The sequence below is a fragment of the Triturus cristatus genome, chromosome 8 (genome assembly GCF_964204655.1).
Source record: "Triturus cristatus chromosome 8, aTriCri1.1, whole genome shotgun sequence".
NCBI classification, from domain to species: domain Eukaryota; kingdom Metazoa; phylum Chordata; class Amphibia; order Caudata; family Salamandridae; genus Triturus; species Triturus cristatus.
This window is the reverse complement of record NC_140591.1, coordinates 275586936-275609944: the sequence shown is the minus strand read 5'-3', so window position 1 is coordinate 275609944 and position 23009 is coordinate 275586936. Positions and strand designations below refer to the sequence as shown.

Below are 23009 nucleotides of genomic sequence, written 5' to 3'. Positions count from 1 at the left end.
TGTAAATCTGTTCAGTAGGTCCTGAGAAAATAGCATTTAAATCAATATATATATCTGTAAGCGCGCTCCGTGCGCTTACGGTAAGCTTACCGTACGCGTACGGTGCCGTGCGCGAGCTCAGTTCTGATTGGTGGTTACATGACTGTAAACATTCGAATCGGTCGAAATCAGAAAGTATCGGCCGCCATTTTCTGTCTCTCGCACTGAAAAACAAAGGTTGATAACATGAAAAGGGGGCAACGAAGAGAGTTGCAGACCCCCTAGCGTTCGTCAGGGGGTTCACGAAGGACCAAAAAGTATGAAAAATAAATTTAATAATTTTTAAAAAAAATCGCGGAGTGCGCGTACAGTAAAAAAAAAAAAAAAAAAGAATTAACAATCACATTTAATATATAAATCTAAGGACCCCCAAAGGAGAAAAAAACAATTGATATTTTGTAAAAAATGGCGAGGCGTCCACGGTACGAAATGCGCAACGTGGGTGCTCGGTGCGCGAAGCGCACGGAGTGCCCAGAGCGCGCGCACGGTGCGCGAAGCGCACCGTGCGTGCAAAAATTAAAAATAAATACATAACTTAGCATTTAAAAAACCGTACAAATTCACTGAAAAAACCATAGGTTTCACACACGTTATAGTTAGGAATTAGCATTTAAAAAACCTTGCAAATTCACTTAAAAAACCATAGGTTTCACACAAGTTATAGTTAGCTGTACATTTCACTCGTAAAAAACCAATGAAATTCCACGTTATAGTTAGATCAGGTAACTATAACTTGCGCCGCGTGCCCACGTTATGCCGGATGGGCCATGTACGCACCATGCGCTTCGCGCACCGTGCGCACATGGGGGACATATTATGCGCATCGTTGTGAAATGTATTCTTTATTATTTTCACATGTAAAATATGCCATGGACACATGGTGCACTTCGGGCACCATTTGCACACGGGGAGGGGAGAGTGTGGATAATAGTTTTTTTTTAAAAAAAATTTTTACCGTACGCGTACGGTAAGCGTAATCGGCGATTTTTCGAAAAAAAAAAAAAATTTTTTTTTTGGCCCTGGGGGTTGTTTGGGGACCCGTATATCACTGCTGGGTGGTTATGATCTCAATATACTGCCCCTTTAGACATTTTTTGGCTTCATTTTTGCTGCCCCACTCAGAGTGCGAGAGAGAAAATGGCGGCCGCCGCTTCCTGGTTTCGGCCGATTCGAATGTTTACTAAGATCTAAGAGCCAATCAGAATCGCGCTCGCGCACGTCACCGTACGCGTACGGTAAGCGCACCGTAAGCGCACCGTAAGCTGGCTCAGATATATATATTGATTTAAAGGCTATTTTCTCAGAATCTACTGAACAGATTTACACCAAACCTACAAAAGGCACTTCCTTGACCTGAGGACTACCTCTATGCCAAATTTCATTTAATTCTGTTCAGCCGTTCGGGCTGTAGCTCTGTCTAAAGGTCCTATGGAAAAATGCATGGGAAAAACGCGTTTTGGGACCCCCCTTTTATCTCAGCCCCCGCTTGACGAATCCCCCCGAGACTTTCAGGGTAGGAGCGGAGCTCAACGCCCCACCTATTTTGAAAATTTCGCGAGGATTCGTCGACCGGCGCCAAAGTTATTCAAAATAGAATGTTGCGGATTTCCTATGGTAAGAGGGTCCTAACTATAACTACCTACTGGCGACCGCCAGTAGGTAATATATATACTGACACTTTATGTGATATACCACTAAGTGGTTATATTGTGTATAGAGTACAGAGATTTCCCCAGAAATTTACAGGGCTCAATGTAAACTAAAAGTGCTCTATTTAGGGTAGTGCGTTCGAGAAGCATTAGACCTAACACAGAGGAGTGTAAGACATTTGTTATGCACATAGTGATCAATAAATGAGACACAACATCAAAAGGTGTTCGTTAAAAGGTAAATATGCTTTTCAAGAAAAATACTTTCCACTTTCAACAATAGACCGTGCAATTTTTCAGTTTTGGCAATTTTAACCAATGGGAGGAAAACAAGACTGCAGTTTTGCAGGTAAGTACACGACTTACAAGTCTAGTCTTCAGTGTCTGTGGTCAACAACAGGCAGGGTTCAGCTTAGCATCAAGACTGCATCCTCAGCGGCACAGGGGCAGCTGGGTGCAGTGGTCAAACTCTGGGCCGAGCACCCAATGTTAACCAATTAAGTGGGCATGATCGAAGATATGCTGCTCACAGGTGAGTTAAGTGTTGTCAGGGGTCCATCTCCTGGGGTTCAGGTAAGCACAAGGGGGTCACAAGGCAGCACCAAACTTACACCCTCAGCGGCACAGGGTGGCCGGGTGCAGAGTGCCAACTAAGCGTCGGGCACCCAAAGCAAGTCAATGGGGGAGATTGTTTGTGAAAAATGGCTGCAGGCGCTGGCCAGCAGGCTGGATGAAGAAAACTCACTGCTGCCCAGGTAAGGTCTGATGATAGTGGATGTAGGTACATCATTGGTCAAGCTCACCAAGGCACCAGGCTTCTGGTGCAGGGATGTATTTTGATGTCGGGAACAGCTTACCGGGCAGGTCTTGGTCAGGGAGAGTCTTCGTATTCAGACTGCAGGTTTTTTTTATTTTTAGGAAAATCTTTTTATTAACTTTTCTCATGATCTCATACATCAGACTGCAGGTTTTAGGTAGATTCCAGTGGGCCACTTGGACTTGGGCCATGGTCGTCGGCTGCAGAGGTGGGTTGGAGGTGGTTTTGATGTTCTTCAGAGCACAGTTCTTTTTCTTTAAAGTCGGTTTCTTCTGGACAGGTCCTCTGTCCGTGGCAGATTTAGAGTCTTTGTTGAAGGCAGGCAGTCCTCCCAATTTTTTTTGAGGTTGCTGGGCCTGCAGGTCGAGTTTTGTAATAAGGGCGAAAGGCAGCAGACAGGCCGGCTGGGCTGGCGCAGAGTCAGCCACTGGTCTTCTTTCTTTCTTGCTGGTGCGGCTCTTGGCGTCCGGGCTTCGTAGGATCGTCAGGAATCTGATTTCAGGTTTTGGGGGTGCCACCTAAATACTAGATTTAGGGGCGTTACAGGGGAGTGACAAGTAGGGACCAATGGGTTCCTTACCTGGGGTGTTTACACTCTCTATTATTGAACCCTCCAGTGTGGGGGGGCACATAGCCCCAGCTCTGATTGGATAAGTCCCACCATCTTGAGGATGGTGGGCACTGAAAATGTACTTCACTTCATCTCCTGCATCTGAGGGGTGGAGTTGGTGATAGTGGGCACACCTCTTTTTCTCACTGGTTTCCAGCCGCTTCTCCCACAAGGCCTTTTGAAGCTTCCCTCTCGAGCACTCTGCTTATCCTGGGGGTGGAGGTGTGACACTTCTGCCCAGGATGTGCTTTTTTTCTGGCCTCGGAGAGCAGGTGCTCTCAACCCAGGGGTCCAGAAACATGCCTGGTTGTGGCAGGCTACCTAAAGTCAGTCAGAGACTACACCAGCATTAATAGATATTCAGGGGTCACCACTGAGGTGCCCTCTGGTTACATGTTTCAATAAATCCCATATTGGCATTGGTGTGGGTTTATTGAGAGGAGTTGTTCAGTAAAGCAATCATGGTGCTGGGGAGCTCGAGTTTCCAGCCCATGTACTCTGGCTTCACTGGCACATACAATATTAAGAATAGACTTACATATTTTAGGGGCATATCTGCTTATGTAGATATGCCCACGCCTGAGATGTAGTGCGCCCTGCCTTAGAGCTGGTAAGGCCTGCTAGAGGGGGTGACTTACATATACCGTAGGCAGTGTGCTTGGCATGGCACACAGGCAGTATGCCACTTTGACTTTGTCTTTTTTCTCTGCACCAAGATATGCTGGCTGCAGTTGAAGCTTGAATGGCCTTGGTGGGGGTCCCTAGAGGACCCTCTTCAGTACCAATGCCCTAGGTACCAGGGTACCATTTACTAAGGACTTACAGGGGGTCTGAAGTTTCCAATCATGGTACAGTTTTTAGGGAAAGATCTCTGGCTCAGGGAACCTGGTTAGAATGGACCCTGTGCACTCTCAATCAAAACCACATCATTTTCTAGATAAAAGGTGATGGGTAACCATGTCAAAAGAGGCACTTTCTCACTGTGTGTATAAATATATATCTTTATATGTGTGTGCATATATATGTGCTCATATATTTGTGTGTGTGTGTGTATACACATACATACAGGTCCTTAGCAGAGACAAGGATTTAATACTCATTAGTACTGGCTAATTTTATGAGGATTTTTATTTTTAGGTTGCAGCCTAACAGAGCAGCTGCATATGCGAAAGACATCTAGGGGAGTTTCGGAAGTTGCACTGTGAATGCATCATTAATGTTGCTTGCAATCGGTTTTTGTAACTCATACTTTTTTGCTTTTTCATTTGCTGGCTTAGGCTCTCCAGGATCACTTCATCACTGCCATACTAAAACCTTATTTATCAGTATCCTTCCGAGAACTACCATTCTGTAAACAGTCCTGTAAATATTGTTCTTATCTCATCACATTTACTGTGCATTCATAGACAGAGACTGACTTCAAAGTGAGAGCAATTATGGACGGAATGCAGATTGTTCTCCCCATGGAGTAGGGGTGTCACGGTGTCTGAAGATAGATTGGCGATTATTTGCAGTTGGGCAGTCTTAAACTGTTGCTTTGACATATTTAATGTCTGCAAGAATGAAAACAAATTTCCATGGCAACCCCATTAAACACTGCTTTGCCCATACTGGCAAGCCTTCCAGTATTGTACGGTGTTGCTTGTTGCTGTGTGGGCAGGAACTTATTTTTATTTTTGCAGTTTTATATAGCGCGAACTTGACCCAAAGGTATCTGAGTGCTTTATATGAGCACCAGTTACATTCTAAAAGAACACATTCGTTTTTGGTAGGCACCTGGAGATTAAGTGACTTGCCCAGAATCACAGGATGTTGAGCCGACACTGAGAATTGAATCTGGTTCCCCAGGTCCGAAGTCGGCAGCTCTGGCCATTACACCACATCCTCTCCTTGAACACAGCCCCTACACCTTAGGCCGAGTGCCCTAGCTCCACTTCACTTGCAACATCATTGTAGGCGAGTGCGTGTGGAGCAGCTCATTGGTGACAACGGCAGCAGCCAGCAGTGGACTCTGGCAGGGAACACCTGGCGAGTTGTCACGTTCCTGTCTCAAAACTATTGTGCTCTCTCTAAGAGCAAGGACGCTGAGCGGGGCAGCTATCCTGCCTTCCGATCGCCCTCGTCCAAGGGCTCCTAATACTCCATCAGGGTATCTTCAATCATCACGCTAATGAAAGATTTGTCAGTAGAGCAGTTGGTGCAGGGGCATCAGGGTGCAGCAGTTTAGGGGTCCGTTGCATCCCAATAGAGGTTGTATTTTACTGTCAAGCTGATGGCAGGGGACCTGTTTTAGTCGCCTGGACCTTGCAAGAGCGACCTTGCTACGTCATTGCTTGGGGCCAGATGAGCCGGTTTTCTTTAATAAGTTTTATTTAAGTTAGTGGTGCTGCTCTTCTGTAAGAGCACTCTACACTCAAACTATCTTTAAGCAAGTTTGCTCGGGGAGAGGTCCTCTCTTCCTGCCATAGAGGCTCCTATGCACCAGGCAAGTTGTTCTAAATCGCTGTCTGGATGCAAAGACCTCGGAAGGCGGAGTGGATGGGAGTGCCGTGTTCACTGAAAATGAATGACAGTACGTCATGGGGAACCTTAGAGGGCAAATGGCAAAGCTGTCAGGGTCACAGGAAAGAGGCGCTAGATCAAATCTATAGCTCCAATTCTGCCTCATGGGACTAAGGTTTTCCACATCTGTAACTGCTCACTTAAAACACCACAGAGAGTGCGAGCCTTGTTTCTTTGCTTTTTCCCCACAGTTTTATATAGCGCAAACTCGACCCGAAAGGTATCGGAGTGCTGTACATGAGCATCAGGTACATTACACAAGGACACACTTTTTTTTTTTTAGGCACTGGGAGATTGTTGGAAAACCCCACTCCCACTCCGCAGGGTGGTGGTGGACTTCCCGAACACACTGTGGTAGCTTGGCTCGAGTGGTCAGGAAACAGGCACCGTGCTAAGCATACAATATACCCACACAATAACCATGCGTGCATCCGTTCCAAAAACGACTCTACACCGTAAAAATTATGAAAATATCTTTCTTTATCTTTTTCTCTTAGTTGCTGATTGGAAAAATAAATAAGACAATCACAATATACAAGGCTTATTAAATAGTGCAGGTCAAATAAATACTGGTTTTAAGGATTCAATAAATAGGGGTGATCATAAATATACAAGACATAAATATAAGTGCAGGTAATACAGGCAATTAAATATTCTGAGGCAATAAATACGGTAACCAATAAATATTGTGCACCAACCAGTCCTGTGGACCAATAAATATAGTGAAGCAATAAATAGGTTAAACACAATAAATACAGTGCCCCCAATAAATAATTAAAAGAATACAGTAACACTCATAGAATCAGATCACTTTTAAATTCCTAAGGGCTGATTTGGCCCAGGCACAGCTTGTAGGAATGTGGAAGGCTTGAGGGGGGGTCTACTCCCTGGTTTGGACAAGGCTGAGGCCTAAACTGAGGTAGATAAAGGGGGGATACCAGTGCCCTGGCTCTCTCTCTCCACACAACCTCTCTAGGTTAGTCCCAGCTCACCCCTGGCCCCTTAGAGCAGTCTCTCAGGTCTCCACAGGGCCTTAGGCGCCCTCTACTCCACTTACTGCCCTTTTTCTGATGCTCCGACGCCGCTGGAGTCGTGTCGACGCCGTGAGGCGGTTCCGGTTCGATGTCGGCGGCCTCGGCGCAATGTCAGTTCTCGACGACGCCGGTAGGCGGTTCCGGTTCGATGTCGGCGGCCTCGGTTCGATCTCGACCTCCGATTCGATGACGTCGGGCAGTCTTGGCTCGGTGTCGACGTCGGGCGGCTCCGGTCCGATGTCGACCTCAGGTTCGATGACGTCGGCCGGCCTTGGCTCGATGTCGACTTCCGGCGGCTCCGGAGTGCGACCTCCACTCCCGACCTCCGGCACGATTCCCTTCAGGTTCCGGCGACTCCGGAGTGCGATCTCCACTCCCGACCTCCGGCACGATTCCCTTCAGGTTCCGGCGACTCCGGAGTGCGACCTCCACTCCCGACCTCCGGTACACTTCACCTCGGTCTCCGACGACTCCGGAGGGCGGACTTCACTCCTCCGATGACGCCGCTCACTCGACCTCGGTTGACTTCCTCCTCGACCTCTGGTATTCCTCACGACCTCCGTCGGCGCCCTCTCACGACCTCAGGCGGCTCCGGGTACGACGTCGGCTTCTTCAGTCGGCGCCGCTTCTCCACCTCGGGCTCCAGGTCTCAGGCTACTCGACGCCGGACTCCAGGGAAACCAGTTTTCAGGTCAGAATCTTACTGTTCCTTGGTTCTAAGGCCTGTTCCTGCTGTCCAGGTCCTTAGGAAGGTTCTTCTGGCTTCTTCCCACACAGGGCTCCAGGCTGGGATCCGTCAGTAGGGACTAGTATCAAGGGTGGGTTTATGGACCCCACTCCAGGCACAAGTTTCCACCCCTGCTGCTTCACTCCTTCCTCCTTCACTGTTGTGCTGCTCACTCTTCACCAGTCAGGTGCCAACTGCCAGCTCCAACTGCCAACTCTCTCACTTAGCTTCCCAACATTCTAAACCGCCTCCAACTGTCACAGGGTTCTGGAATGTTCTGGAAGGTGCTGGTAGGTTCCAGTGGATGCTGGTGATGTCACAGGTGGCCACCATTTTGTGCTCCAGGCCCTCAGACAGAAGTTTCAGGGGTAGATAAAATGGCTCCCTGAATCTGCATCAACACAACAAAAAGTCTGGTGGTTCCCAAAAAGGAAAAATACAAACAGGGCTTGAGGCAAAAGTGGGACAAAATAAATAATGATGAGGAGGGACCACCCAAAGGGCTGACAGGTCTAACACGCGTCCCCCCCAGCTGAAAGTGGGGAGAGCTACCCAACCCCTTGGGAGTTCTCATCACTAAGGCGGAAATACCTTGAGAGACCGTCTGCATTGGCGTGGTCCACTCCAGGCCGATGTTCCACCTGAAAGTCCATTCCCTGTAGGGAAATAGACCACCTCAACAACTTGGGATTCTCCCCCTTCATTTGCATCAGCCAACGAAGGGGTCGGTGGTCGGTCTGAACCAGGAAGTGCGAGCCAAACAAGTATGGCCGCAACTTCTTCAGAGCCCATACCACTGCAAAGGCTTCACGCTCTATTGCACTCCACTTCTGTTCCCTGGGAAGTAGTCTCCGGGATAGGAAGACCACGGGTTGATCCAGACCCTCTTCGTTGAGTTGCGATAACACTGCCCCAATGCCATGTTCTGATGCATCCGTCTGGACAATGAACTTCTTGGAAAAGTCTGGGGCCCTTAAGACCGGGGCCTCGCACATGGCTTTCTTCAATCTCTCAAAGGCTTGCTGACAAGCCTCCGTCCAGACTACCCGTCGAGGTTGTTTCTTGGACGTGAGCTCCGTGAGGGGGGCTACGATGGTACCGTACCCCTTCACGAAGCGGCGGTAGTATCCCGTGAGGCCCAAAAATGCTCGGACCTCAGTCTGTGTCTTGGGGGGTTCCCAGGCCATGATGGCCTCGATCTTCGCCTGGAGGGGTTGCACCGCTCCCCTACCCACCAAGTGTCCAAGGTACACTACCGACCCCTACCCGATCTGGCACTTGCTGGCCTTGATCGTCAATCCAGCTTGTCTCAGGGCCTGGAGAACAGCTTGCAAGTGATGCAAGTGATCCTCCCAGCTGTTACTGAAGACGGCTATGTCATCCAGATAAGCAGCAGAGAAACTCTCCATTCCGGTGAGGATCTGGTTTACCAGGCGCTGAAACGTGGCAGGTGCGTTCTTGAGCCCAAAGGGCATCACACAGAACTGGTAGTGGCCATTGGGCGTGGAGAAGGCTGACCTTTCCCTTGCTCCATCAGTCAAAGAGATCTGCCAGTACCCAGAAGTAAGGTCAAAGGTACTTAGATATTGGGCAGCTCCCAGCCGGTCAATCAATTCATCCGCCCTAGGGATCGGATGAGCATCAGTTTTGGTCACTGAATTCAGTCCCCGATAGTCCACACAGAACCTCAGTTCTGGTTGGGCACCCGGTGGTGCAGCTTTTGGTACTAACACCACCGGACTGGACCAGGGGCTGCTAGAAGGTTCGATCACTCCTAGCTCCAGCATCTTTGTGACTTCACTGTGAATGCTGGCCTTCACCCTGTCTGACATCCGGTAGATCTTGGACTTCACAGGTGGGCTGTCTCCTGTGTCCACGTCATGGACGCACAGGTGAGTCCTACCCGGGACAAGGGAGAACAACGAGGAGTACTGCCCCAGGACCTGGCGACAGTCCTCCTGCTGTTCAGGAGTTAGAGATGGGGAGAGAATCACTCCCTCCACCGACCCATCCTTCTCTTGAGACGCAAACAGATCAGGGAGAGGCTCGCTTTCCACATCCTCTCCTCCGTCAGTCACCATCATCAAGATGACTTCGGGCCTCTCGTGGTGGGGTTTGAGGCGGTTGGCGTGCAGCACCCGTAGGGGCTGACGAGGGGTCTTCAGGTCCACCAAGTAGGTAGCCTTACCCTTCTTCTCCAATACCTCAAAGGGTCCTGACCAGCGATCCTGGAGGGCGCTAAGCTCTCCTGGTTCGATCACCCACACCTTCTGGCCAGGCTCCAACTCCACCGGGTGAGCGTTGTGGTCATACCACGCCTTCATTACTGCTTGGCTGGCTTCCAAGTTGTCAGAAGCTTGCTTCCACAACTTAGCCATTTGGCTCCGGAAGGCCAGCATGTAGCTCACCCCATCCTGGGGAAGCTTTCTGGGAGTTCTTTCCCATCCGTCTCTCACCAGGTTGAGAGGTCCACGTACAGGGTGCCCATACAGAAGCTCGAAGGGGCTGAAGCCCACTCCCTTCTGTGGCACTTCCCTGTAAGAAAAGAGTAGACAGGGTAGGAGGACGTCCCATTTCCTCCGCAGGCTTTCAGGCAGACTTCTGATCATGCCTTTCAAGGTTTTGTTAAACCTCTCCACCAGACCATTGGTCTGGGGGTGGTAAGGAGTTGTGAACCGGTAGGTCACTCCACACTCCTTCCACATCGCCCGCATGTACGCTGACATGAAGTTGGTCCCCCTGTCGGACACAACTTCCTTGGGAAAACCCACTCGGGTAAAGATTCCCATCAGGGCCCTAGCCACAACAGGTGCTGTTATGGTCCTCAGAGGTATTGCCTCTGGGTACCGTGTGGCATGATCCACCAGGACCAGGATGAACCTGTGACCAGCTGACGTTGGCGGATCTAACGGACCCACAATGTCGATGCCCACCCTTTCAAAGGGGGTGCTAACGACAGGAAGTGGTTCCAGGGGAGCTTTCAGCTTCACCCCTGTTTTCCCACTGGCTTGGCAAGACACACATGTCCGGCAGTATGTATCGGACGACACTTTCATCTAAGGCCAATAAAAGTGTGGGACAAGACGGGCGAAGGTCTTGTCTTGCCCCAGGTGTCCTGCCAATGGTATCTCATGAGCCAACTCCAGTAGGAAGGCTCGGTAACGTTGAGGGACTACCAAGGCTTGTGACGATCCATGTAGGGTTGCCTTGGGTTCACTGTAGAGGAGGCCATCCTCCCAGTAAACACTGTAGTTCCCTTCAACGTTCCCTGCTGCCTGGGCTTGGGCCTGACGCCTTAGCCCCTCAAGGGTAGGGCACTCCCTCTGGCCCTGGCAGAATTCCTCCCTGGACGGGCCTCCCTCCACGTGCCACTCGGCCGGGATGGGTAGGTCCTCCAGTTTGGTAACGTCCCCCTCCGCAGACTCCTGGTCCACCACCTCCGGTGGCCTATCCGTCCTACGGGGTGTAGACGCCGAGGCAGGCTCCTCCTGTCCTCGGTTCTTCCCTTGACTGGCAGCTGGCTGGGCCGTTGTTCCAGGCTCCAGCCGAAACGAACTCCCTCTCCGGGCAGTCGCGGACCTTGTGCTAACACAGGCCCAGTCAGGTGTACCCAGCATCTCGGTGTGAGTCCGGTATTCCACCTCCTTCCAAGCGTTGTGCCCAATGTCATTTCCCAGTAGACAATCGACTGGCACGGCAGGGCTTACGGCAACTCGAAGTGAACCTGCAACCCCCCCCCCATTCAAAGGGAACCTCGGCCACTGGATAGTGGCCCGTTCTGCCGTCAGCCATCGCGGCTGGGTGGAGTACATCGGGAATCACCTGCTCTGGAGACACCAGTTGGCTACGTACCATAGTCATACTGGCTCCTGTGTCCCTCAGAGCCTCCCCTCTTTGGCCATTGATGGTGACCCACTGCCCATACTTTGCGGTATTTGCGGGCACCTGGATCTTAGGAACCATCTCCCGTTCTCCCAGGGACACTAAAGTGACACCCGCCCACTCCCTTCCCTTAGTTAAGGGCATCTCCTCCCCGAGCACTGCACTAGCTACTCCGGGGGTCTTTCCTCCAGTGGGAGGGGGTGGTCGTTTCAAGCACTTCGGATCTCCTTTATAGTGTCCAACGCCACCGCACTCATAGCAATGGACAACCCTTGGCTGCTGACTCTGGCCAGGATTAGGGTTTCTGGGTGGGTTGGCCCTAGGGGTGAATCCTGTTCCCTTACCTTGGAAATTATTTTGGGGGCCTTTGGAGAACTCCTTTTTCTTTTCCCCTCCCTCTTTCTTCTGGGGGGCGCCCTGTCCGGCCTTTTGAGTATCCCCTCCAGTCCCCCTTGTGGACACCCGGGTACTAGCCCAAATGTCCGCCTCCTCAGCAAGCTTCCGGGGACTGGTCAGCTTGCTATCCACCAGGTGTTGACGCAGTTCAGGGAAACATTTCTCGAGCAGGTGTTCCTTCAGGACTAGATCAAACAACCCCTCGTAGTTCCTCACTTCACTGCCCTGAATCCAACCCTCCAGCGCCTTCTTAGCATAGTCCAGGAAGTCCACCCAATTCTGTGTGCCCAGTCTGTGACTACCCCTGAACTTCTGTCTATACTTTTCAGGTGTTAGTCCAAACTTTCTGATGAGCGCCAGTTTCATGGTGGGGTAGTGGGTCTGCTCATCCTCCTCGAGGGCCAATAATGCATCCCTACCAGCTGGAGGCATGTACTTATACAATCCCCCTCCCCAGTACTTCTCTGGAACCCCATGGGCCCTTAACGAGACCTCATAGGCCGCTAGCCACTTGGCGATATCGTCGCCCACCCCGTAGCTAGCTACTATGTCCTTTGGCAGGTAGGGTTTGGGTTCCCTGGTGTACTCTTGTGTTTGGCTGCCACCATTAGGAACAGGTTGTGCCCCGATTCTCAGGATCTGAAGATCTATTTCTTTCAGCCTTAATTCATGGGCCATCCTCTGCTCCTCCTTCTCCTTCTCCAGCCTTGCTAAGTCCCATGTGAGCTGTCTTTTCTCCCTCCGGTCTGTTAGCTCCACTTCAGACAAGCCACCGCTAGAGGCACGGCTGCCCCCCCTGGAAAGTGTCCTGGGCCCCGCTGACACCTCAGGTTGGTACAAACCAGCTCCCTCACTGTCTGGCTCTCTATCCCTGTCCTCTTCCTCAGCCTTGCTTTCCCTTCGTGCCTCCCCCCAAGCCCTTAAGCTGGTTTGGAGTGCACCCTTCTTTGCTCCTGGGGGACAATACACCCCCTCCCGCTGACAGAACTCCCTGAGTTGGGCCACAGTGTACGTTTCTAGATTTTCTAGTACAAACTCCATCTTGCCCACTCAGGTCAGAGGACAGGTTTTGTGCAGTAACTATGCAGGGGGGTACCTTATATAATACCTCCTCCCACCACCAGAGTAAATTTGGAAAAACACAAAAACCCACAATTAGGAAGGCCGCTTTGAGAAAACTCCCGGTGTAGGCCTATGGACTACCCACAGTTATTGTGGAGTATACGTAGGCACAGCTCTATCCCACCACTGATCACCAATTTATGTTGGAAAACCCCACTCCCACTCCGCAGGGTGGTGGTGGACTTCCCGAACACACTGTGGTAGCTTGGCTCGAGTGGTCAGGAAACAGGCACCGTGCTAAGCATACAATATACCCACACAATAACCATGCGTGCATCCGTTCCAAAAACGACTCTACACCGTAAAAATTATGAAAATATCTTTCTTTATCTTTTTCTCTTAGTTGCTGATTGGAAAAATAAATAAGACAATCACAATATACAAGGCTTATTAAATAGTGCAGGTCAAATAAATACTGGTTTTAAGGATTCAATAAATAGGGGTGATCATAAATATACAAGACATAAATATAAGTGCAGGTAATACAGGCAATTAAATATTCTGAGGCAATAAATACGGTAACCAATAAATATTGTGCACCAACCAGTCCTGTGGACCAATAAATATAGTGAAGCAATAAATAGGTTAAACACAATAAATACAGTGCCCCCAATAAATAATTAAAAGAATACAGTAACACTCATAGAATCAGATCACTTTTAAATTCCTAAGGGCTGATTTGGCCCAGGCACAGCTTGTAGGAATGTGGAAGGCTTGAGGGGGGGTCTACTCCCTGGCTTGGACAAGGCTGAGGCCTAAACTGAGGTAGATAAAGGGGGGATACCAGTGCCCTGGCTCTCTCTCTCCACACAACCTCTCTAGGTTAGTCCCAGCTCACCCCTGGCCCCTTAGAGCAGTCTCTCAGGTCTCCACAGGGCCTTAGGCGCCCTCTACTCCACTTACTGCCCTTTTTCTGATGCTCCGACGCCGCTGGAGTCGTGTCGACGCCGTGAGGCGGTTCCGGTTCGATGTCGGCGGCCTCGGCGCAATGTCAGTTCTCGACGACGCCGGTAGGCGGTTCCGGTTCGATGTCGGCGGCCTCGGTTCGATCTCGACCTCCGATTCGATGACGTCGGGCAGTCTTGGCTCGGTGTCGACGTCGGGCGGCTCCGGTCCGATGTCGACCTCAGGTTCGATGACGTCGGCCGGCCTTGGCTCGATGTCGACTTCCGGCGGCTCCGGAGTGCGACCTCCACTCCCGACCTCCGGCACGATTCCCTTCAGGTTCCGGCGACTCCGGAGTGCGATCTCCACTCCCGACCTCCGGCACGATTCCCTTCAGGTTCCGGCGACTCCGGAGTGCGACCTCCACTCCCGACCTCCGGTACACTTCACCTCGGTCTCCGACGACTCCGGAGGGCGGACTTCACTCCTCCGATGACGCCGCTCACTCGACCTCGGTTGACTTCCTCCTCGACCTCTGGTATTCCTCACGACCTCCGTCGGCGCCCTCTCACGACCTCAGGCGGCTCCGGGTACGACGTCGGCTTCTTCAGTCGGCGCCGCTTCTCCACCTCGGGCTCCAGGTCTCAGGCTACTCGACGCCGGACTCCAGGGAAACCAGTTTTCAGGTCAGAATCTTACTGTTCCTTGGTTCTAAGGCCTGTTCCTGCTGTCCAGGTCCTTAGGAAGGTTCTTCTGGCTTCTTCCCACACAGGGCTCCAGGCTGGGATCCGTCAGTAGGGACTAGTATCAAGGGTGGGTTTATGGACCCCACTCCAGGCACAAGTTTCCACCCCTGCTGCTTCACTCCTTCCTCCTTCACTGTTGTGCTGCTCACTCTTCACCAGTCAGGTGCCAACTGCCAGCTCCAACTGCCAACTCTCTCACTTAGCTTCCCAACATTCTAAACCGCCTCCAACTGTCACAGGGTTCTGGAATGTTCTGGAAGGTGCTGGTAGGTTCCAGTGGATGCTGGTGATGTCACAGGTGGCCACCATTTTGTGCTCCAGGCCCTCAGACAGAAGTTTCAGGGGTAGATAAAATGGCTCCCTGAATCTGCATCAACACAACAAAAAGTCTGGTGGTTCCCAAAAAGGAAAAATACAAACAGGGCTTGAGGCAAAAGTGGGACAAAATAAATAATGATGAGGAGGGACCACCCAAAGGGCTGACAGGTCTAACAGAGATTAAGTGATTTTCTCAGATTCACAGGATGTTGAGCTGACGCCGATCCTCAAACCCAGTTCCAAAGTCGCAGCTCTGGCCGTTACATAACATCCTCTCCAAAAGGCTTCAGCTTCTTCTCTTTCCAAGTCTACCAGAGTATATATTATCAACCACAGACAGCGCTCGTCAACTCTGCCTTCACTGCACAAGATAGTACTAGGTTCTCCCTCGTCATGTGGGCAAGTGGCAGGTTAAGTATTGGAACTTGTTATTTGAAGTGTACTCCTTCCAATACTCACCCTCGAAGTGCTGTGACTATATGGAGTGTGCCGTTCCGCTGGATTGTGGCGTTTCCTGAAGAGTGGACTCTGCTTAGAAGGATGAAGCTCCCCTTCTCGCTGTCATTGTCCTATGGCCCGTTTCCTCATCTCTGCCTTCCTCACTGTCAGTGCCTTAGTGCCTTGTGTGAGAAGGTGACCTGGTATATGCTGTCCACTAATTAAAGTGGGCACCCTGTACCAATCCACATGACCCTTATGATGTATGAGGTCAAAGATAACCTTTAGAAAGCTATCCTAGTGGTAGCTGTGGAGAGCAGCCTTCAGGCTTAATCTTGAAGGAATTTAAAGCAGCTTGTTTTACCAGAATATCACCTCCTAAATGAAAGGAGAACCACACAGTAGTTGTATAAAAAGATGTATTTTTTTAATATAACACTCTCTACTAGTCTCTATACGAGATTAGGGCACAAAGCATACAATACTGTATCAGTAGAACATTCGTAACTTGCAATTTGCACAGCGGGCTTCAGGGGGATACCGAACCATATACTAAAACAAGCATTGGCATAGCCAATAGGTCTCGCTTTTGGGACATTATAAGTATTTAGTTATGCAACTGTTGCATAGCTAAACACTTACAAGGTCCCAAAGGCGAGACCTATTGGCTATGCCAATGCTTGTTTTCTTTCTAATCATGGCACCGGTGCATTACTATTAACATTAAAAGTAAAGCGCCGGTGCCGCGATTAGAAAGAAAACAAGCATTGGCACCCGCGCTTTACTTTTAATGTTAAAAGTAAAGCGCCGGTGCCGCGATTATAGCAAAAGTAAAGAAATAGATGTTTGTTTCTATTTCTTTACTTTTGCTATAATCGCGGCAACAGCGCTTTACTTTTAATGTTAAAAGGAAAGCACCGGTGCGGCGATTAGCAAGCTAAAAATGCTGCCGCCGGCCACAGTTTGCAGTGCATGTGAGCGAGAGGTGCGCGCGCAGCAGTAATCACGCCATATGGCGCCTCTGCTGAAGCGCGCGCCCGCGTACATGCACTGCAAGCTGTAGCCGGCCGTAGCATTTTGTTAAAGCCCTTACTAAAGTCTCTCCGAGCAGCGCATGCGCGCTGACTCAGCGAGACCTAAAAATTGTATAACAATAACGACTTGACTAGACACAGTGCCAGGAGCACGTAGAATCGCTAGGACCCCAAGGAACCACCCAGAGTGACACAGGGAGCCTATGGAGGACGGGTGCAGTGAGGAAACACAACTGCGTGCTCCATACAACTCTATGGGAAAGTATCGGTTGCAAAGTTAAAGTTTAAGGACACTTCTACAATGACTTCGAGCAAACTCTTTGGAATATAGGAGGTTCTAAGGCCAACGCACCAGTGAGTACCAAGGTACCCGTGTTACCTATCCCAGAGGAGCCGGGTGCGTAGGGGTCAAGTGGTGTCGGAAACCTTCGTCGTTTTCAAATGAGAGTTGCAAAGAAGTACTGCTGCCAAGAAGGCGAAGAGTGTCCGGTGGAATCCAAGCCTGGATTCGAGGTGAGAAGAACCTGAAAGCAGAGGGGACAGAGTCTAGGTCACTTCAGGTGACCAGGAGGTCGGTAGTCGAATGCCCACCTATGTTGAGTGCTTCAGGAGTGAAGAAGGGTTGTTTGACTCTGCAGCCACGAGGACCAGGAGACGTCCAGGATCTGTCCCACGAAGAATGTCGATTGCTGAGCGGTCGATGTCCGGCTGGAGCACCAACAAGCCTTGGCAAATGCAACCCACGCGGTTAGAGTAAACAGGTTACGGTGTGGACCAGCAAGGTCCAGCGGACTCCCCAAGCAATGGAGAGTCATGGCACATCTGGAGCCACCAGGTAAGCCCCAGAACAAACAAGGTGACCCTCGCCAGGACCCAGAGGCCAACAGACCAGGGATCGCGGGGAGACCTCAAGCTAGTTTGCCAAGTGCCAGCCCACAGGACACTCGGTGAGCAGAGGCCGGATATCTTTGGTGCACTTACTGCTCGGGGTCAGGACTACACGAAGTCCAATGCACAAGCTTGGGAATTGTCAACAAGCATATGCATTTGCAAATGTACGCGGTGCGCACAGGGCTTCGGGTTGCACGGCCCCAACGAGGGATACTGGTCTCAGAATCGCTGAGAGGTCAGAACTACCTCTGGGACCTTCGGGAACCCACCTCCTGTGTTGCTGAAATTTTCTCATGAGCTCGGGCGAAGCAAACCGGTCAGATGCGTTCAGGTGCCTGCTTCTGCAGGGGAGTAACTCCTTTACTCCAAGGGGGATTCTTCAGTCATCCAGCGTCGTGCAGACCGTCAAAGTACTTGGTTTATTCTTAGCGGAATCTTGTCCAGGTAAAATCTAAAATCTTGTAGCCAGGAAACCCACTTTATACCCTTGGGAAGGGGTTGGAAAGATTATGTGGACCCTCCTAGGAGAGGGACAGTACAGAGGGGTGGCTACACCCATATCCTTTGTCCAGTTTCGCGCCAGAGCAGGAGCCAATGGTTCCCAGAACTGGTTTGAGCTGGACTACGCACAGGGACACCAAATGGGCCCCCAGTGCAGACTTTCTGGCACTCTGAGTGCACTCACCCAGCCCCAATACACTAAACCCTGTCTGGGAGGTGATCACACCTCCCTGTGACAGGATGCCTATTGTCATGCCTTCCTCTGTTCGAGCTTGGCTCAGCAACAGGAGAGCAGAATCGTGTCTGTGGCTGGCAGCGTCCATTTTGTGCTGCCCAGGTCGAGAAAGCTGGTACCGGATAGACCGGTGACCCAAATATGTCCCTTTGGAAGGTTGGAATCCTACCTCCTACACCAGTTACTGGTGTGGAGGTATGATTCCAAGGTGTTTGACACCAAACGCGACATGTTTCTAAGCAGCCGTTTTAAAGTTAGCATTTACCGCGAGGTGATAATGCCCTTAAACATATATATCTGGCTGCATCACAGACAACCCCGAAGAATGGTCTCTGAAGGCTGCAGAGGGGCTCTGCTCATGCAGGGGCACCCTCTCCCGTAAAACTCAGCACCCTGCCTTCAGGATTGATAAGGCCTGCCATAGGGGTGACTGATAGGTTTTTAAGTGTAGTGATTTAGATAGATATAGTGAACCTATATCTTAGTAAGTGGTGCAAGCACCATCTTACACAGTCTGCTGTAGCAGGCCTGTCGTGTTGTTTTGAATGGCCTCTCATGGGTGGCATAATACATGCTGCAGCCCCAGGGAGGCCTCTGGGGTACCTATGCCCTGGGTACATGGTGTACCATATACTAGGGACTGATAAGGGTACCCCAGTATCCAATCCGGAGTGTACCTAAAGTACAGATAGCAATTTAAGGGAGAACGCAGATAGACTGGGGTCCTGGATAGCAGGATCCCAGTCAGACTAGTCAAAGATCCAGAAAAACACCTAGTGGCCATGCAGTCAGATCCTACCTTCCTACACCTTGCTACTACATGCCAGTGTCTCTAACTTCCAGAGTCAGGACATCTGTGTCTTGCTGTACTCTAGTCTCTACTACAGCGAACTAGAACTGCGTAAAAAATGTCAACACATAAATCTAGCCGTTTAAAAATATTGTGGCGACACATCCTGAATTGTGATTTAGACACAACGATGCATATGCACTCTCTCAACCTCGAGGGATGTGCCCTGGCACATAAAGACATATAAAGACCTATACATGCTAAAAAAAGACTCTTGCCTGCCAAAATGGGATATGCGTAAACAGGGGTACCAATACATAACAAGTATTGGCAAAGCCAACAGATCACACCGATGTGAGAGAGATTGGCTTTGCAAATGTTTCTTAGCCATGTTGCAACATGTCTGAAAGTAAAGACAAGCATTGGCATAGCCAATAGGTCTCGCCTTTGGGACCTTATAAGTGTTCAGCCATGCAACAGTTGCATAACTAAATACGTATAAGGTTCCAAAAGCGAGACCTATTGGCTACGCAAAGCGGCCGTGAAAGTGAAAGTAATCGCGGTAAAGCGTGGCGCCCGCGCACATGCACTGTAGCTCTAGGCTGGCCTGGTAGCACTTTTTGCAGCCCTCTCAATAAGTCTCGCCAGACCAGCGCATGCGCTGGGTCAGGCGAGACCTAAAAAAAAAAGTGCTCCATAACACAGCCAGCTTTGACTGCATCATAGCGATTTTTTTTTTTTTTCTTTCTTTTACTTTCTGCCATGCTGCACTGAAGCCAGCCCTGCTGTACAGTATGGCTAAAACACTGACAAAGCCAATAGATGTCTCATAGGTGTGACAAATTCACTTTGCCAATGCTTGTTTATTTAGTTGTCTCCTTAATGGCTGGTTCTGAGACTCCGCCTTGCATGATTATACACGTCTACTTTTTTGTGGGTTTTAATGGTGCGATTGTAACTTACAGCTGTTTAAATGTGAGGACTTTCTGTTCTTTTTTCAGTCATTATTTGGAAAAAACTTGACAACAATTCTTAATGAGTATGTTTCCATGAAAGCAAAAGGTAAGCATACTTTTAAAACATTCATACTGTTCTCTCTGTATGTCAGTCAATTATTTAAACTTTTAATGATGATTAAAATGTTTTTTTATATGACGATTTTTAAATCATACATCACTATAGTTTTTACCATGCATTTCTTTATGTGCCAATGTGCAAGAAGTGGAGCGCGTGTCCTCTTGTGTAGGTTCATTGTTAGTACAACATGCGTGCAAGTCAGTTACCATTTCATTTGCTTCACAATCTCCCCAAAAAAGAAAAATATGCTGCATTTGTATATTTTTTAAATCACACTATACAAAACAGTTATGCAATGACCGCTAAAATAATTGTAAGCAATGACTGGCTGAACTGAAAGTGGAAATAAAACACATTGAACAATTACCGATTGCTGAATTAAGTCCTGAGAATGGAGCTGCAAAGGAAAATCCAAATGACTAATTAAATGTGTTGTTCCCTTTTATGTGTGTAAATAGAGTGGCTTCAAAACTTGGGCATCTAGGGATGCTCTTTTTCCAACTCCTGTTTTTACTATTGTATTATTCCGATTACTTTTCTGGACATTGGTATCATTTTCAGTTTATTTGTCAGCACATCGAAATAAAACATAAAATCTGCAGTACTTTTTAAAACGTTAATGTCCTTTATGCATTTTACATGTGCAATTACACTACATAACGCATTTTCTGCTTTATAAATGTTCCCAGTTTGGATAGGGATAGTGGAGAAGTCCAAATTAGAGCATAGATCTTCTGGATTCACAATCAGAAGTGTCGCCAGGTCTTCTCCCTCATGGGTAATGAGTACAGCAGTCTCCCCAGCATCACATTCAGAACATTGAACAATGATGGCTGTGCGATAAATTTATTGCGAGGTGTGATGGCGGTTTGCGAGTGGCAGCTAGCAACTGAAGACGAATGTGAGTGACCAAGTGAAATTAGACTGATATTTTTCGTGCAGTGCACCAAAGTAGATCATCTGTTACTGCTTTGCTCTGATTCATGTCCGGTGCGCTTTAAAGAACAATTAAACCAACCTACCTGTGAGCATTTTCTGTGGTGGAGGTATCTGTGGGACTTGAAAAGTTGATTCATTGCTTTGCATTGTCCTATCCCATTTGTTTCAGTTAGACTATCAAGGATCCAACTAAAAAGGCTTTGTATTTCAGAAGTAGAGGAGATTCAGCTAGAAGTGGAATACTTTCTGTGGTGTATTACTTTAGAATGCCTGACTTGGTAGCATGGGGACATGCAGCACGTTTGTTTCAGTTAGACTAATATAAAATACATCTCTGGAGATTTTGGATTTCTGAAGTAGAGAAGAATCAACCAGAAGTCGAATGTATTCTGTAGTGTACCAATTTAACAGGCCCAGCTTGTTAGCACGGGGACATGCAGATGTAGTATGTGGGTCTGAAAATGTGCTCTGTCCCAATGCACATCTGAGACTATTCGCAGCTAATATAATCCAGATCTGTAGGTGGATGCCTCTGGAGGGTCCTCTCTTGTCCTGCGTGAGTCTAACCTCATCTCATAAGTTTGATGGGGGATTCACATAAATGTTAAAGACAGATGAGGAAACTCTAGCACAGGGAGATAGTGCTAGCTACATGATCTCTTTGAATTGGGAAAGCTAGAAAAGGAAAACTCCACGTCTGACAATTTATGCCCCAGATCAAGTGCCACTACCTCTATCATAATGGATCATAAAAATTGTAAGCAACCTGTTACAGCTGTATTGATCAATGCACTATGAATCAGTTTTGTGGTCATGCCTGCCCTTTATATATAGTAAAATATGTAAATGTAGAAGAATTAATATGCGGATAGTTTATGTAGAAAGTGACTTAACAATTTGTGTTTCAAGGCTGCAAAATTAAACATGTTTTGACAAAGCCAGTAGGTAAGACCTTGATAAGCTGGTGTGATGATTAAAAAAAATATTTATATGTTGTATGAATATTGCCATATCATAGCACTATTGTCGCCTTGTCAACGCCAATAGTTCACGCATGAGGGAGACCTATTTACTATGGCAGTGTTTGTTAAACATGAATTTAAACACATTCTTGCCCCCCAATCTGACTACCATGCCATTATTTAACTGAGGGCAAGTCAATTGATTTTTGTACCATACATCTGGCCGACAGTCTTATTAAACACAAAAAAGGTGATGTCCTAAACCCTAAATGTTCACGGTCTATTAGTGTGGATATGACCTTTCTAAGTCTTGTTGCCTATATCCTTGCCAGTATCCTGGTCTCAATGTTTCAAAATGAGATAGGTCTATAGGACTCAAATTTATCAGTGGGCTTGTGTAGGAGGATAGCTTAGTAAATGGTGCACACTTGTTCAAATGGTGCACCCTGATAATCCAGACAACCCTTTGGTGATTTTAGTGGTCTTTGATAACCATAGAAAGCTCTTCAAAGTGGTAGCTGTGGAGCGCAGCCTTCAGGCTTATCTTGAAGGAGTGTAAAGCAGCTTGTTTTACCATATTTAAACATCTGTGCATATTAGATGAAAAAGAACCACACAGTGTTTTATAAAAAATAAGTATTTATTACACAACACAATCACCAACATATTGGTACATCTCCTACCCGGAGATATCAACACAATACACAAGAATACTTTGAAATAATCAGGTAAGTAGCAAAATTATAAACTCGTCTCCAGGGGAGACCAAACGATATATTAAGAAAGTGGAATATGAACTGCAAAAGAGAACGGGACTTGGACCAGAAGACTCAGAGGAGCAGGGGACACAAGGAACGACCCAAGGTAAGTACCCAGGAACCCCACAGGGGCTGTGTGCAGAGTGGAAACACAGCTGCGTGCCCAATGAAAGGCAATGGAGAAGATGCAGTTTTATTAAAGACTGACCCTTCCCTGAGGACAAAAGGTTGGAGAGAAACCCCACCTGTGGAAGCCCCAGGAGCCAGGTTACCTGCACCAGGGAAGCCGGGGGCATACGGGTGAAGTGAAGTCTGAACCTGCCGTAGATGACAGTGGGAGACCTTGAAGAAGATGCCTATGAAGAAGACTCTGAAGAGTCTCGTGGAATCCAAGAGCGGATTTGTGAAGTGAAGAATCTGCAAGCAGAGGGGACAGAGTCTATCCCACACAGAGGTGACCAGGAGGCATGGAAGCACAATGCCCACCGATGTCGAGTGGTTCAGAAGAGATGACGGTCACCTTGTATCCTTAGCTGTGAGGACCAGGCGACGCTGAGGAAGAACCGGAGCCATGCACGAGCTGTCTTACGTTGGATG

The 23009-nt window shown here is 48.8% G+C and overlaps 1 protein-coding gene across 3 annotated transcripts in view; it reads left to right on the top strand.

Annotated features, from left to right (window-relative positions):
* The window catches only part of NPAT (nuclear protein, coactivator of histone transcription), a 352831-nt gene that overhangs the window by 26982 nt on the left and 302840 nt on the right, over positions 1-23009 (top strand). For all 3 annotated transcript variants that reach the window (XM_085621511.1, XM_085621512.1, XM_085621513.1), the window contains exon 3: positions 19678-19738. In XM_085621511.1, the coding sequence (XP_085477637.1) occupies positions 19678-19738 (61 nt within the window). The remainder of the gene's footprint in view (positions 1-19677; positions 19739-23009) is intronic.